Source organism: Lampris incognitus, chromosome 12 (assembly GCF_029633865.1).
Source record: "Lampris incognitus isolate fLamInc1 chromosome 12, fLamInc1.hap2, whole genome shotgun sequence".
In the NCBI taxonomy this organism is placed as follows: domain Eukaryota; kingdom Metazoa; phylum Chordata; class Actinopteri; order Lampriformes; family Lampridae; genus Lampris; species Lampris incognitus.
Window position 1 is genome coordinate 23922629 of NC_079222.1, and position 17206 is coordinate 23939834.

The 17206-nt window shown below is 42.1% G+C and overlaps 1 protein-coding gene across 1 annotated transcript in view; it reads left to right on the forward strand.

Moving 5' to 3' along the window:
* The first annotated feature begins 420 nt into the window (after positions 1–420).
* abl1 (c-abl oncogene 1, non-receptor tyrosine kinase) overlaps positions 421–17206 on the forward strand; it is an 87655-nt gene continuing 70869 nt past the window's right edge. Inside the window, exons 1-2 of the mRNA XM_056290543.1 lie at positions 421–882; positions 1925–2173. Coding sequence (XP_056146518.1) covers positions 2047–2173 — 127 coding nt within the window. The 5' untranslated portion in view covers positions 421–882; positions 1925–2046. The remainder of the gene's footprint in view (positions 883–1924; positions 2174–17206) is intronic.

The following is a 17206-nucleotide window of genomic DNA, read 5'->3' on the forward strand; positions in this document are numbered from 1 at the left end:
GATTGAAGGCTACGTGAGACAATCAGCCTGTAAAATCCGTGAGAAACTCTACATCAGATTCACTTTTCTCTCTCCTGAGAAACGATCCACGACTGTCAATGTGGACAAGAAGTCAGCGAGATGTGCATTTTCCAGTTCTCTCATCGATACATTTAGTTTTTAAGTTTTAAACTAGAGTGGGGGTCGTTGGTGTCTAATGTAGAGTGTGATGGCTAAAACGTAGCATCAAAAGGAGATCTTCCACTAGTCTGGATGGATCGCGGATATTTCGAAAACGTTTGCCTGCGTCCTGTTTAACGAGCCCACGCACGTACTTTGACTGACGTCGAACGCATCCCCCCACCCACATATTTCAGTAAACCACCTTGCATATGGGAATAACGCGGCTTTAGCGACAACTACTGGGCCGTAGTTAATTGCCTGTATTTTCCACGTGAAAACACTGAATACATGCGCGAACTACAGGGACGGTAACCGACAGTTTGGCACCGGAAAAACATGTTTGGGAATATTTTATGGGAAACGTGTGGCGAGAGAGCCGCCTGCCCTCAGCTGCGCCGAGTCCGCGCCGCGGTTTAACGCTGAGGTGCCCCGCTCCGGCTGCACGGGACGCAATCTGCAAGACGGGAAGAGTGGATACGGAAGTTTGGAAACTTGTTGAATACCAAGGGTTGGATGGACAAATTGACAAAATTGTTCTCTTTTTGCCGCCGTTAATGTTATATCTGAAACATTTTAAGTTCAATATACGACTCGAGCACCGGGATATTATGAGTAACCAAGCGTAAGGCAACTTTTGACTTCTCCGATGTGCACTTCCAGAGGCTCGCGCTGCATATCACCAGCTAACGTTAGCCTCCATAGCTTAAACATTAGCCCTAGGTAGGCAGCTAACTATCAATGTACATCTGGATATCGGCGTAAATGTCGCTTCTTCTGATCTGTCTTTATTGCCATTTTAATTCCAGTGGCTCATTCAGAGTGTTGGGTTTTTTTGTTGTTTTTTTTAATGAGAACGTTTTTACTTTTTTTAAGTGATTTAGCTAGCAAAGATAAATTTAGCTTTAAAGGCTCTGTATTTATGTGTTCGGTTTTAAGTAATCTACGTTTTGTCAGGAATTTAATTATTCACTGCAAAAATGGTCACTTCTGATTAGCCCACAATTCAAATAAATAATTAAGTCTTTGGCCTACTTGACCCTAGATTGTTTGACCCACAATTTCTATTCACATGTTAGTTAACTTATTCTCATTGTGATGAGATAGGATAGGCTAAGCAGAAGGACTTTTTTCTTTTTTTTTTACCCAGAGAGGGTAAAAGGCTTACAGAAAGTGGGAGGTAGCGGAGATCTATAGGCTACACAAGTGAGGGAGAATTAAAATCATCTTGTGGCCAAATAAGGAGTGTAACACAAGGAGGATTAGCCTATATAAGTGTGTAATGTTTACAGTAACTGCTCTAACTAGCTTTATAAACTGGGTGACATGGCAATCTTGACTTTATTTTCTGATATCAGTTGTGCCTTAAGTTGTTTAGTCTATGATTAGCATATACCTCAAATTTGTCTCTCCAATCCACTTTAACCATCATACACTATAGATTAGACTTCTGGGTCCCCTTTATGAGGGTAGGGCTCTTTATCATTGGACTGTACAGTTTATTTAGCTTAAAAAAACAATATCATTGCACTTCTTGTGTGGTTCAAGCTTACAACACATTCATACCCCACTTTTTGATGAGTTTTTTTTTATCCTACCTTAGTTTATCCGTTAAACCTGATTGTATATTTTTACAGATTACGATGCAAATATCTTTCTTTCTTTCTTTTACCTAAAGCACGCATTTATCATTAATGCATGATAAAAAGAGACTTGTCAGAGTGTCAAGGACCTTCAGTATTGACCCTCATTACCCACACCACAGGAGAGGCCAAACTGAGCCAGTGGAAGGGGCTTCTGTTTTCTCCCCATCACCTACGTGCCGGGTGGCAACTGTTGGACAGTGAGCAAGTGAGAGTCCCGGCTGCAACCTGGCACCCTGCCCTTATGGGGCAGCAGCCGGGAAAGTTTGTCGGGGACCAGAGGAGACCCAGTCTACCTGCCTTCATCAAGGGTGGGAAGAAGGAGTCATCACGCCATGGGGCCCAGCACTGTAATGTCTTCGCCGTGCATGGTAAGAGAAAATGTTTGCACCACAAAGGTGGCTTGGCCTCTCCTGTCATCCTTTACTCTGCTGTTGTCACTCCTGAAACTTTTCTAAACTAAGTAGTTATTTCTAGTCAGTTGGTTTTCTCAAATGATTCTTTCATATTGTTAAAAAGTCACTTCCTTAGACCATCTTAATAGTTTTTGAACTATGTCAGTTGTGTTAGTACATTACATTTTCCTAAATGATCTTTGCATCTCAAGATTTAGCCTTGTGTGTTGTAGTTAATAGTTTGTATATGCACAATATAGAAAGTATAGGCCTAACCAAGGTACATAAAGGCTTACTCTACACCATAGACTCTCCCAGTTTAGCCAGTCTAGCTCTACAGTCTTATTTACTTTAACAGACAGTCAAGCACATAATCTTTGTCTTTCCCACCTCAGGTGCAGTACTTTGTGGTTTATCAATACGAGACATTGGGGCTTTCATAGCATTTGAAAAATAAAGGCTGGCAGTGGGATAAAATATTTTATGCTTTGTGTCCGGAGGCATAATTTGGCTTCCGGAATTGGGGACAGTTTGACATATGGTCAAAGTTTGACATGTGACAAAGTTTGAGTGCCAGAGCAGACAAGATATCAATGGAAAGTATCAGTGAGGTACACAAGCTGCTGATGATATCCAACCTTCTGTCTGGGTTGCATGGGGCAGAAAATCTGTAAAATAGAAAGAACGAGCATACAAGTTGTGCCAATAACTGAATACCAAGGAATGAATAGACAAATTACAAAGACTTTTTGTTGTCAGTGGTGTTTGGTTGTAACAACTTAAGTACATCCTCCAATACAATTCATGGCATATTATTATTAGCCTAGCACAGGTCAGCTGTTGACTCTTTAAAAGTGGATTTAAATGGTCTCCACCAGGGATCACAATCTAGGTCCATAGAGCTTTGATTTTCATCGGCAGAGGATTAAATCTATAACCTTTATCTTTTCTTGCTCAGTTGCAGTGCTGAATGGTCTGGTTAGTATTTGGTGTAGAGGTTTGGACAACCATTGAAAAACAAAGGCTGGAGGTTGGCCTAAACATTTTACTTGAGTGTCCAGTGGTATAATCTCACTTCAGGAATCACAGTTTTGTAAGAACCAGTTCTAAAATATCATGAACAGTTGTTCTCCAAAAAGTACTTATTTAATAAGAAAGCCATTTGGTCCATTGAAATATGTACTTTTAATATTTTACAAGCTTTTAAATCATGACATGCTATTGTCAGGAACCATGGCATTGAGCGAAACAACTGACAAATTTCGTAATGTGTCCTTATGATATCGATTTCCTTAGCAAAGATGCATTCCACTGGCTCATTTTCATACAAAACATTGGGGAGGGGGCAGGTTTTGCCAGTAAATTGATCAAATTTGGCAAAAAAAAGTCTGTGAAGAAGTTATATTTTTTTTCCCTTCCATCCTTTTGTGATGAGCAGTGTAGAATGAAAGAGGGGATGTGAATCACAACGCATGAGGAGAGGAATGTCAGTACTTGCTCTTATATCCATGTTGTTGTTCTTCCTGGAGAGCACCATGCTAGTTAGCACCTACTGTACTAAGCTTGTGAGTGCCATGCTGATACTCACCAGGCAGGTCCAGACCTCTGCTCGCAGCGGCCTGGGAGAGAGACGGAAGTAGTATAAGGCAAGCAAAGACCTGTCTTGCCTCACTGCTTCTCTGTACTGCACATTGGGGAGGTGTCTAACTAGTACAGAATGTTAGTATGGAGTAGAACAGTCAACCTTTTGAAACTATTACTTATGCACCATCAACTGTATGTCTTCTTGGATCAGTATTTGGTCTAGCTTGACCATTTGGAGCAGAGAGGCTAATAACTCCAATAGTAAGCCTGCGTAAAAACAGTTTGGGGAGAAACATGTTTGATTTATTAAAAATGTAATGGGTCATTTGTTATAAGCAACCCTGATTTATTTCTCAGCATAATGATTACTGAAATATTTACTAGTTGAAACAAAAGTATTTGCTGGCACAACAGCATTAAATTTGCTTCTGTAGCTTTTACTGATATTAGATTGAAATCTTCTTGAAGAGACTTTAGTTGATCTTTCCTAAAGTGCAGCCCAACAACAGCTTTCAATACTCTTAATTTTTTGCATTCTATACACAATCATATCCTGTGACCCAGACATGATATGGATATGATAAGACCTAACAGCCTATAATCAGCTAAGTCCATATTTAAAGTCCAACCGAAATTTGAAATCTCCTCACTTTTTATGTAAAAAATGTAAATCAGAGTGATATCGAAGTTATTGTGACTATTTTTAGTTTTAAAAAGAAAGTAAAGCATATTTTTGGAAATGTATGCTGGAATGGCACCTAAACCTCCCACCGCTGAGTGGACGTTCCCATGATATTGTTTGAGTGACAGCTAAAAGCTGGCATTGCTGAGAGATGCTCTGGTAACTTCCCTGGTCATACAGTTACGAATGATGTTATGAGGCAATAAATGGCACATTTTTTTGACCCCCCCCCTTTTCTCACCAATTGAATTTGGCAATTACCCCACTCTCCAAGCCTGCTCTACCCCCCCCCCCGCCGATCCAGGGAGGGCTGCAGACTACCGCATGCCTCCTCTGAGACATGTTGAGTCGCCAGCCGCTTCTTTTCACCTGACAGTGAGGAGTTTCGCCAGGGGGATGAAGTGCATGGGAGGATCGTGCTGTTCCCCCCAGTTCCCCCTCTCCCCTGAACATCTGCCCCGATCGACCAGAGGAGGCGCTAGTGCAGTGACCAGGACACATGCCCACATCTGGCTTCCCACCCGCAGACATGGTCAATTATGTTTGTAGGGATGCCCGACCAAGCCGGAGGTAACACAGGGATTCGAACCGGCGATCCCCGTGTTGGTAGGCAACGGAATAGACCGCCACGCTACCCAGATGCCCCTTAAATGGCACACTTTATTATGTAGTGAACACATTATCTGGCTTTTATCGTGCCGAACTATGTGCTGAATTACACCATTCAACAGCTGCAAGGACCCATCGTGAGATTGTGCTACTAAGTTTTTATGCTGCTCAGAGTGACATCAGGCAAATCTTTTTCAACTTTAGTCAGTTCTACTATTTAAAGTGGTATTAATTGGTAACATATTCAATATACTTAGTTGTGCAATATTGAAATGTGTTGAGATAGCCCGTGTACTGAAGCTGTTTCTCGCCCCAACTGATGAACATGGCCATCTTGAACTGGTTGGTGTCTGCTACACATTGAGGCTACTTGCAGAAGCCATTAATTTTAACCGCGTTAAACAATATCAGTTGCATGATCTGTGATCCAGACCTTTATATGAGTGAGGGTTAAAGCTAGAATGCGGGACTTTTACATATAAATGAATGTCCGTGACATTCAAGCTTTGCCAAACGAGTTCACCCAATGAAGATTCAGCCTATTTCGCAACAGGCCCTTTTCACAATGACGTCAATTAACTTCCACCTTTCCGCGAAGCAGGTTAGCTTCACTTCTGTTTGCACCGTAGACGACTCATGGATGTAGAGGCGACTTCTGAAAATGCAGGAATGCTCAACCTGAAGTAATTTCGAAAGGTAACGTTAAGACTAGCTAATCATAGTCATATGATTATGACTATTATTCTGTCTGTCTGTGCGTCTTTATGTATTTGTATGTATGTATGTATGTATGTATGTCTGTCTTTCTATGTATGTATGTATGTATGTATGTATGTATGTATGTATCTATCTATCTATCTATCTATCTATCTATCTATCTATCTATCTATCTATCTATCTATCTATCTATCTATCTATCTATCTATCTATCTATCTATCTATTTTTCATAATATTGAAGGTCTTATGACACATAGCATGGCTGAAATATTTTAGTTTTCATCTCTGAATGGTCGACAGAACGATGATATTTGTTCCAAGTTGCTGTAGCACACTTTTATTTGTTAACTTTTCTATCCAACCTATTCTCAGCAAACGGCGGCAAAACCACATTTCGGCAGCACTGATTTTCTTTTCATCTATTTTAGGCAAAGTCCATCATTCACTTCCGTATTTCATGACTGGCCATATTACTGTTCGTAGTATCTTCATTTTCAGATTGGTTGAGATGGCACGATTTTTCCAGAAGTTATTTAGTTGAAATTCAAGATCTCTCTCTCTCTCTCTCTCTCAAGATCTCTCTCAAGCTCTCTCTCTCAAGTTCTCGCTTTTTTCTGATTATGATTTAAAGTTATTGCCTTTAACATAAGTTATTTAGCATAATCAAACAGGTACCTTTCGATGAAGAATTTGTAGCCTTTGTCGAGTTTGGATCGTTTAGTTAATGCAAATGTTTCAGCAATCCGTGGTCCATCGTCTTGCCGTATTTCAGGCAGGTTTGTAAGCGACTGTGTAAACTGCATAGTCCGTCCGGAAGTTAGCATACCCTGCAAGGAGTCAGAACGGAAGTTCTCTGACGTCATGTGAAAAGGCCCTATATACCCGAGTTTTAAATCTGGTGTCTGCGGTGACATTCCCATGCTGCATTCCTGCGCTGGCGCACCGGTGGTGATGCGTTTTACGTCATTCCGCAATGATCGCTTTGCCAGAGCAGAACGTCCGTGTGATGAAAGCGTTTGCATGCCTCTGATTGGCTTGCCTTCATGGCTTTCTGCCAGAAAGCTTCCGGGCTTGGAAGCAATGGCGGAAAAACCTAAGAAGCGTCCAAGACAAGTTTCTGATGCTCCAGACAAAAAAGAAACTCGGCGTTCAGAAGAAAGGTTAGAATAAAAAAAAATAAAACAGGTGGACAAACACTGATATACACTGGGTTAGCTTTTCCTTTTTGGAGAGCACTGAAAGAAGATCTCTCTGTCAGAAAGGGGGCGGGGGGGCAAAACTTCCGCAATGCAGGTTTAATGTTAAAAAAAACCCAACGCTTTCAAGTAGTTATTTACTTCACCAGAATCAGAATCTTGTTTATTGGCCATGTAGGTTTGCACTACATGGAATTTGATTCCGGTTTCATGGCTCTCTCAGTGTACTCAACATAGAATAACACTACGTATAGCACAACACTCTTCAGATATATACACAGGATTGACTTACACAGGCGAAATAAGAGGTGATAAGGTGCAGTGGTGCAGAGACTATATCAGAGATGCTGAAATAGATGTAAGCAGGCTACTTTTATTCATGCCTGAGGTAGATGGACATAACGGAGCGTACCAGTATACATACAATGTACAGTGCAGTATATACAAAATGGCTGATTTATTGACAGTGTTGACTGTCCATTTGAATGACAGCCCATGGAAAGAAACTGTCTTTATATCTTGTTGTTTTGGGGTGTAGTGCTCTGTAGCTGCTGCCAGAGGGGAGGTGTTGGAACAGGTTGTGACTAGGGTGTGATGGGTCTGCATGGGTCTAGTTGTGCACTTTTGGGGGTTTTCTCTATGTCTCCAGGCTTCAAAATCAGCAGAAAACAGAAGCTCGGTTGATAAAGCACAATGAAGCAAAGTGGAGGCTCCAAATATTCACCGTAACTGACGTGACATGCTTCCCTAAAAACCTCACCCTCAACCATACGGTACTCATGTATGGTTGTTGTGGTAGGAAACTGAACTTACCCTGAGAGGCTGACCCTGGAAAAAAAAAGTACTTGAAATAAAATGATGTGATTGGCTATTATCCATCTACGTAGGTGAACAGCCAAATCCATGCCTATCAGTAGAAGCTGATAAAAAATGAAAAATACTATTTTCTTCCTTGAGGGTCATGAGTTTTTTTCCCTAAAGAAGACACGACAGACCATTCACACAGCAGATCTTTATTGTTGTAATAAAAAAGTATGCATTTTTTTCAGTTAATTTACAGTGGCGATGCATAATTTTTACTTGGGTCGTGTCATGCGTCATTCAGCAACATAAATAATTACAAATAAAAGTGGACAACACAAGCAAATTCAGATACAAATGTAGTGGATACCGAGCATTTTTGTGTACATTGCCATTTTAAAATGCCTTCAGTAATGGTTTGCTGTGATTGCATCATTATTCGATGAGTGCCGGAGTCCTGTGATTTTGAATACAGAAATATGGGTAGTGGGGGATCTGCTGTGTGCTGTTTATTTTGTTTCCATTGCTACCATTCAGCAAATAGTACTGATATTTACTCAGGAATGTCCTGGTCGTTTTTTGTTTTGTTTTGCCTCCAATGCGTGTCATTTAATATTGGGTATCTGCCGATACCAGTTCCCAATCTGATATTTATACTTTCCTGCATAGTACGTTTGCAGGGCTCCCATGCGTCCTTGAAAAGCTGGAAATTTATAGACTATTTTTCCAGTCATGGAAGACACCTGGAAAACAATTGACCCGAATAAGCTAAACGTCCTGGAAATATTATTGAGGTTATGGAAAATTGTACAATTGCGTTATGAAATGGTATTTTTAACTGCTGTTATTGCAGCTGTATACTGCAATTTTCAATCGGAGATCGCATAATTTTAGCTATATTTTTAGCTGTTGACATTTCACATCAGTGCTTGAAGTTTGGGGTTATGTTTGGTGACCTGCTAAGAGTTACACAGTCCATTTAGAGACTGTTGGTATTTTGGTATGCTGCAATGTCAAACGTCACAACACTGCACCTGCATGGACATACACCAAGTTCAACATCTTACAAATGGCGATATTTCAGTAAAACTTGAGGAATCTTTTTCGTGTATGTGTACACACAATCGTGCATGTGTGTGTGTGTGTGTCAGTCAGTCACTCAGTCAGTCATCACTTTATTTTTGTTTTTGAGACATAGTGTTCGTTATTAATCTGTGTTATCAAATATTTTACACAAATCACTTCAGAGGATGTTGACCCCACAAAAATTGTTAAAACCTAAGAATTAATCATAGTGGCATGTGGGAATAGTTAATGGAAAAGCCAGGTCACAAACCAGCTTGACTTTATGTGGTGATACATGTTCACTTGAACATTCGTAAAAAGAACACACTTGTGCTTATGATGGCAGGGCATCATCATACCAGGTGTAACCTCTTTGCATTGTAGCATTGTTTGCACATAGTGATTCTCTATGGTGCGAATATTAGTACCATTATGGGGTTCTAGGTACACAGTGATTCTCTGTGGTACGAATATTAGTACTATTATGGGGTGCATTGTTGGCACATCATAATTCTCTATGGTACGAATATTAGTGCATTGTTGGCACATAGTGATTCTCATGCATTGTTGGCACATAGTGATTCTTTATGGTACGAATATTAGTACCATTATGGGGTTCTAGTTTTGCTTACTTGCTTTTACTGTGACAATCTAAATGTAGAGTTGTAGTGTGTCGTTCATTTAAATAAGCAGAGCAAGTTCAGGCTTTGCATATCAGGTCAGCAGTTTTGAATCTATCTGCAAAAAGCAGATGCTGAGAAGTTGTGATGTGCCCTCTATACTAACAGATTGAAAGTAAGGCAGATGTTTTTCAAGGCAAGATACTGTCAATGAAAACATCAGGTTTTGTTTTCCGTTTAGATTTTTTTTCATTTTCTCTTCTTTCTTTTCCTCTAAATTGCTCTGCAAAATTTGTGTGAAGCCAATTCTAAATCCATTGTTAATGATCAGATTTTGCTCTACTTTAAAGGGCAGGCTGCATAAAATTATCTGATGAGCTGCCTATGAAAAACCCTGAAAATTCCATTTCATATTTGTTTTGATTATCTGCCTGTTGCACAAACAAGGTTCGAAACAAGGATTACATTTTGATGCAGTGTGAAACACCTTTCTCCCATACAGGGACAACAAGTCATTATTTTAATGCAACCATAGTGGAAGTAGAGTAAGGTCTGTAGTGTGATTCAGGTTAAATCAGAATGGATAACTCCCAAGTAGCTTCCAATCTTGGATTAGTGAACTCGGCATCGGAAAATATTTTTAACTTTGTGATGCTGACATCCTGAAGTCTACAGCCACTTTCAGTAGCAATTGGCTAGGTCAGGTTAGGTGTGAAAATGCTTTCAAGTGCTCTACAAAAATCTTCTGTTCATGTTTTGTACTCCCGCTACTTTGTCAACTGCTCACTACCTACTATGAATAACTTTGAAGAACAGTGTGTTTCTACATTGGCTTGACTTCGCTTGGCTTTACAACTACAAAGACACTCGGAAGTCACTCAAATAACGGTGGGCTCTCCTCTCCTGCCTAGAAATACAGATAACGTACAACTTCTTACCCCACTTTCCATTTTAGTTAGTTCAGAAAAGGTATGAAATGACTTGGTGATTTGGTTCATATGAAGTATCATAATCCAGTGAGTCAAGTAAATTCTTTATGAGACAGTACAAGTCTGTTTCATGCCATAAGCAATCATCAGCTGTCATAATCATAAATGGATGATTGCTTATGGCATGAAACAGGCTTGTACTGTCTCATAAAGAATTTGCTTGACTCACTGGATTATTTTGCTCCTTATTTGTTGAGCACTTTCCCTACCATTGAGTGTTTCTTTTAACAAGGTTATAAAGTATCATCTCAATCAATTCATTTGAAATATGCTCAACTCTCAAGTGCTTTGAGCAGAGAAACAAGGCAGACAAACAGAAGCTTGTGGGACACTGATGTTTAGTTGAAAGTGCTGACAATGAACAAAGGATGTAATATTATCCAGTTCTCTAAGTGATCTCATGCCAACTCTAGCCTCATATTCCCTGTTCTTAGCTGACAGGAGTAGAACCAGGTGTTGTCTTCTGCTGCTGTAGCCCATCCACTTCCAGGTTTGTCTTGTTGTGCACTTAGAGTTAACCTTATGCACACCGCTATTGTAAAAGAATCAGAAATATCAGGAATATTTATTTGTCATTTCATTCCATGCGACACAAAGACAAAAACACATCCAAACTATAAGAACACATATCCAAACTACAAAACAAAACTACAAAAACTACAACACACATATATCCAACACACATATATATATATATATATATATATATATATATATATATATATATATATATATATATATATAAATGAAAAAAAAATCACTGCTTCACAGTGCTGAGGCCCACACTGTAAATGAGTGCATGAAATGGTTTGATATGAAAGTGTAGCTCAACTATCAAGGAGAGGAAGCACCGGACTTGAGTCATTGACGCCAGATGCTGCTGCTGTTGTGGGAGAAACTCATAAACTGTAGGGCAAACTATTGTCAGTGCTGATGGTGAGACACTGATGATTTTTCTCATTTTTAAACGGCATTCACAAGCACCATCTTGATTTTCAAAATGTTTCTAAAGAATTTATAAAGAGCAGGCTGTACATGTAAGCTAAGTTCATGTATTATTTAACAGACTGGGAGCGTAATGGTAATGTCCGGTGGTGTAGATGGTTTGAGAGTAGGCCTACTCACTAAAGAATACAATTTGTATCATCTTGATTATCGCAGTTCCAGTTAAAGTCAATGTATCACATCTAAACACGTATGTGGCAGCATTTGCTACATGTTGGACGGGCAGAGTCAGATTCATTCTTCCTCCTTTCAGGAGAGTCAAGTCTTCACTGTGACAGTGAGTCAGTATAGTGTAGGTGAGGAACCAATGACTATCCACTGTCATCTGAGAGTTGATAGATTTGTCTAGCATGGATGAACGATAACATAAAAGACACAATTAACGTAAAATACACAATGGGATGGTTCAGGCTTGGGCTGAAGTCCATGAATACTTCAGCAACTCCATTGGCTCCCTGTTAAATACCGTATTGACTTTATGATCCTGCTACTCACCTTTAAGGCCCTTAATAACCCAGCTCCTTTGTATCTTTCGGACCTCCTTCATATCCACATGCCCTCCCACACTCTCAGATCCTCTTCCACTCTCCAACTCACTACACCATCGGCCCGCTTGACTACCATGGGGTCTAAAACCTTCAGTCATTCTGCCCCCTGCCTATGGAACTCTCTCCCACAAGTCATTCGCAACACTGACTCTCTTTCAACCTTCAAATCCCATTTCAAAACGCACCTTTTCAAACTGGCATATTCTGTCTGATACATGCTTCACTGAGTTTTGTGCAGATGATGATTTTATACTTATCTGTTGTATTAACTTTTTATTGTCTACCCTACTTTGTTTTGATTTTATGCTGTCTGATACAGTGCTGCTTGTTTTTTTTTTTTTACTGTACTCTGAGTACTCTGAAAGGCGCCCACAAATAAAATGTATCATTATTATGGATGGCATCCAGGGCTTTACCTGTGGCCGTGTCCATAGGGTTAGTGGTTGTGTCAGGAAGGGCATCTGATGTAAAATTCCGCCAAATCATTATGTGGATTGACAAGACCATAGCGTACCACAATGGCTGCCATTGTTGCTGTGCCCTCACAAGGTACCAATGGAAATTGTAAAATCCGCTGTGGTGACCCCTGAGAAACAGGGAACAAGCTTAAAGGAGAAACATAATGGGATGGTTGCATACAAGGTTGACAAAACCACATATGCATATCCATTAAAGCTGCAATAGGAAATATTATTTAATTATAATTTTGGTTGAAATAACACATTTTGACCATTGCATGTCACTACTACTACTACTTTCGGCTGCTCCCGTTAGGGGTCGCCACAGCGGATCATCCGTTTCCATTTCTTCCTGTCTTCTGCGTCTTCCTCTGTCACACCAGCCACCTGCATGTCTTCCCTCACCACATCCATAAACCTCCTCTTTGGCCTTCCTCTTCTCCTCTTCCCTGGCAGCTCCATACTCAGCATCTCTCCTCCACACATGTCCAAGCCATCTCAATCTTGCCTCTCCAAACCGTCCAACCTGAGCGGTCCCTCTAATATAATCGTTCCTAATCCTGTCCTTCTTCGTTACTCCCAGTGAAAATCTTAGCATCTTCAACTCTGCCACCTCCAGCTCCGCCTCCTGTCTTTTCGTCAGTGCCACTGTCTCCAAACCATATAACATAGCTGGTCTCACAACCATCTTGTAAACTTTCCCTTTAACTCTTGCTGGTACCCTTCTGTCGCAAATCACTCCTGACACACTTCTCCACCCACTCCAACCTGCCTGCACTCTCTTTTTCACCTCTCTACTGCACTCCCCGTTACTTTGGACAGTTGACCCCAAGTATTTAAACTCAGATGTCTTTGTCACCTCCACTCCTTGCATCCTGACCATTCCACTGTCCTCTTTCTCATTCACGCATAGGTATTCCGTCTTGCTCCTACTGACTTTCATTCCTCTTCTCTCTAGTGCATACCTCCACCTCTCCAGGCTCTCCTCAACCTACACCCTACTCTCACTACAGATCACAATGTCATCCGCGAACATCATCGTCCATGGAGACTCCTGCCTGATCTTGTCCGTCAACCTCTCCATCACCATTGCAAACAAGAAAGGGCTAAGAGCCGATCCTTGATGTAATCCCACCTCCACCTTGAACCCATCCGTCATTCCAACCGCACACCTCACCATTGTCACACTTCCCTCATACGTATCCTGCACCACTCCTACATACTTCTCTGCAACTCCTGACTTCCTCATACAATACCACACCTCCTCTCTCGGTACTCTGTCATAAGCTTTCTCTAAATCTACAAAGACACAATGCAACTCTTTCTGGCCTTCTCTATACTTCTCAATCAACATTCTCAAAGCAAACATCGCATCTGTGGTGCTCTTTCGTGGCATGAAACCATACTGCTGCTCGCTGATCGTCACCTCTCCTCTTAACCTAGCTTCTATTACTCTTTCCCAAATCTTCATGCTGTGGCTGATCAACTTTATACCTCTGTAGTTGTTACAGTTCTGCACATCGCCCTTGTTCTTGAAAATCGGTACCAGTATGCTTCTTCTCCACTCCTCAGGCATCCTCTCACTTTCCAGGATTGTGTTAAACAATCTAGTTAGAAACTCCACTGCCATCTCTCCTAAACATCTCCATGCCTCCACAGGTATGTCATCAGGACCAACTGCCTTTCCATTCTTCATCCTCTTCATAGCTGCCCTCACTTCCTCCTTGCTAATCCGCTGAACTTCCTGATTCACTATCCCTACATCATCCAACCTTCTCTCTCTCTCATTTTCTTCATTCATCAGCCCCTCAAAGTATTCCTTCCACCTTCTTAGCACACTCTCCTCGCTTGTCAGCACATTTCCATCTCTATCCTTGATCGCCCTAACTTGCTGCACATCCTTTGCAGCTTGGTCCCTCTGTCTAGCCAATCGGTACAAGTCCTTTTCTCCTTCCTTAGTGTCTAATCTGTCATACAACTCACCATACGCCTTTTCCTTTGCCTTTGCCACCTCTCTCTTTGCTTTACGCTGCATCTCCTTGTACTCCTGTCTACTTTCTTCATCTCTCTGACTATCCCACTTCTTCTTTGCCAACCTTTTCCTCTGTATAATTTGCTGTACTTCCTCATTCCACCACCAAGTCTCCTTGTCTTCCTTCCTCTGTCCTGATGACACACCAAGTACCTTCCTAGCTGTCTCCCTCACTATTTCTGCAGTGGTTTTCCAGCCATCTGGCAACTCTTCACTACCACCCAGTGCCTGTCTTAACTCCTGCCTGAACTCCACACAACAGTCTTCCTTCTTCAACTTCCACCATTTGATCTTCGGCTGTGTCTTCACTCGCTTCCTCTTCTTGGTCTCCAAAGTCATCCTACAGACCACCATCCGATGCTGCCTGGCTACGCTCTCCCCTGTCACCACCTTGCAGTCTCCAATCCCTTTTAGATGGTGCCTTCTACATAAGATATAGTCCACCTGTGTGCACTTTCCTCCACTCTTGTACGTCACCCTGTGTTCCTCCCTCTTCTTGAAATATGTATTCACCACAGCCATTTCCATCCTTTTCGCAAAATCGACCACCATCTGTCCTTCCACATTTCTCTTCTTGACTCCATACTTTCCCATCACCTCCTCATCACCTCTGTTCCCTTCACCAACATGTCCATTGAAGTCCGCTCCAATCACCACTCTCTCCTCCTTGGGTACCCTCTCCACCATGTCGTCGAACTCATTCCAGAATTCTTCTTTTTCATCCATCTCACACCCAACTTGCGGGGCATATGCGCTGATAACATTCAGCAATAAACCTTCAATTTCCAGCTTCATACTCATCACTCTGTCTGACACTCTCTTCACCTCCAGCACGCTCTTGACATACTCTTCCTTCAGAATTACCCCAACCCCATTTCTCCTCCCATTCACACCATGGTAGAAGAGTTTGAACCCACCTCCGATACTCCTGGCCTTACTCCCCTTCCGCCTGGTCTCTTGCACACACAGTATGCCTACCTTTCTTCTTTCCATCATGTCAGCCAGCTCTCTCCCTTTACCAGTCATAGTGCCAACATTCAAAGTTCCAACTCTCACCTCCACATGCCTACCCTTCCTCCTCTCTAGCTGCCTCTGGACATGCTTTCCTCCTCTCCTTTCTCCTTCGCCCAACAGTAGCATAGTTTCCACCGACACCCTGCTGGTTAACAGTACCGGTGGCGGTCGTTGGTAACCCGGGCCTCGACCGATCCGGTATGTAAGTCTTATTTATGATCCGCATATTTGATTTGGCAAAGATTTTACGCCGGATGCCCTTCCTGACGCAACCCTCCCCATTTGTCCGGGCTTGGGACCGGCACTAAGGATGCACTGGCTTGTGCATCCTCAGTGGCTGGGTTGACCATTGCATGTCACTAACAATATTTAATTGTAAAGAGTTCCTTTAAGTGGCATGGTGGCGCAGCGGTTAGCACGGTTACCTCACAGCAAGAAGGTCCTGTGCGAGTCCAGGAGTAGTCCAACCTTGGGGGTTGTTCCGGTTCATCCTCTGTGTGGAGTTTGCATGTTCTCCCTGTGTCTGTGTGGGTTTCTTCCGGGGGCTCCGGTTTCCTTCCACAGTCCAAAGACATGTAAGTCAGGTGGATTGGCCGTACTAAATTGCCCCTGGGAATGAATGGGTGTGTGTGTGTGTGTGTGTGTGTGTGTGTCGGCCCTGTGATGACCTGGTGGCCTGTCCAGGCTGTCCCCCCCCCCCCCCGCTGCCCAGTGACTGCTTGAATAAGCTCCAGCGTCCCCGTGACCCTGAGAGCAGGATAAGTGGTTCAGATAATGGATGGATGGATAGATGGGTTCCTTCAATAAATGTGTCTGTGAGCGCCTGGTATTTAGTTTTGTTTTGTTTTTTAAATGGGACCAAGTCTGAATCAAACAACCAATCAGGGTTACCTAGCACATAACTAGCAAATCACAGCGACTCTGTACAAACAAGGGTCATCCGGATTCTACATGTCTTGGTTCAGCGCACACACAAAAGTTGTGTGTGCCAACATGTGCTAAATTTCCTATACCTTTGCCTACAATGGCATATTGTACAAAACAAGCCAAAAGAAAGATAAATCAGAAGGTTGAATCATCAGTTCATCTGGACACATTTATTGGTAGAAACATTTCATCACTCATCTAAGTGATTTTGTCAGTCTCAACTGACTGCAGGTATCCCCCAACCTTATAAACAGCACAGTTGCATAATGACTGAAACCAATGATCAGTTTCATATGCAAATTGCCGTGACCATTAACTAGAGTTACAATGGCCATGTGTACTATTCATAAAGGATTGGTGAAAAGTTGCAATCTCAGCATTGAAAAATGGTGACAGATGTACTCTTAGGCCCCCCTCCCAGTTCAGGGATGGTCGTTCCCTCTTCACATAGATGGCCTCTATGACTCCCTGTTCAACCCAGCGTCCCTCCCTATCAAGGATGGGCACATCCTTGTCCTTAAAAGAGTGGCCACTGGCCTGTAGATAGGTGTAGACTGCAAAGTCCTGGCCTGACGCACTAGCTCTTCTGTGTTATGCCATCCTCTTGGCCAGCGTCTGTTTGGTTTCCCCGATGTACTAGTCACGGAAATCCTCCCAGTACTTAACAGCATACACTATATTGCCTGTTTGCGCTGGGGGGACCCGGTCCTTGGGGTGGACCAATTTCTGGCGCAGTGTGTTTTGGGGTTTGAAAGTGTCTC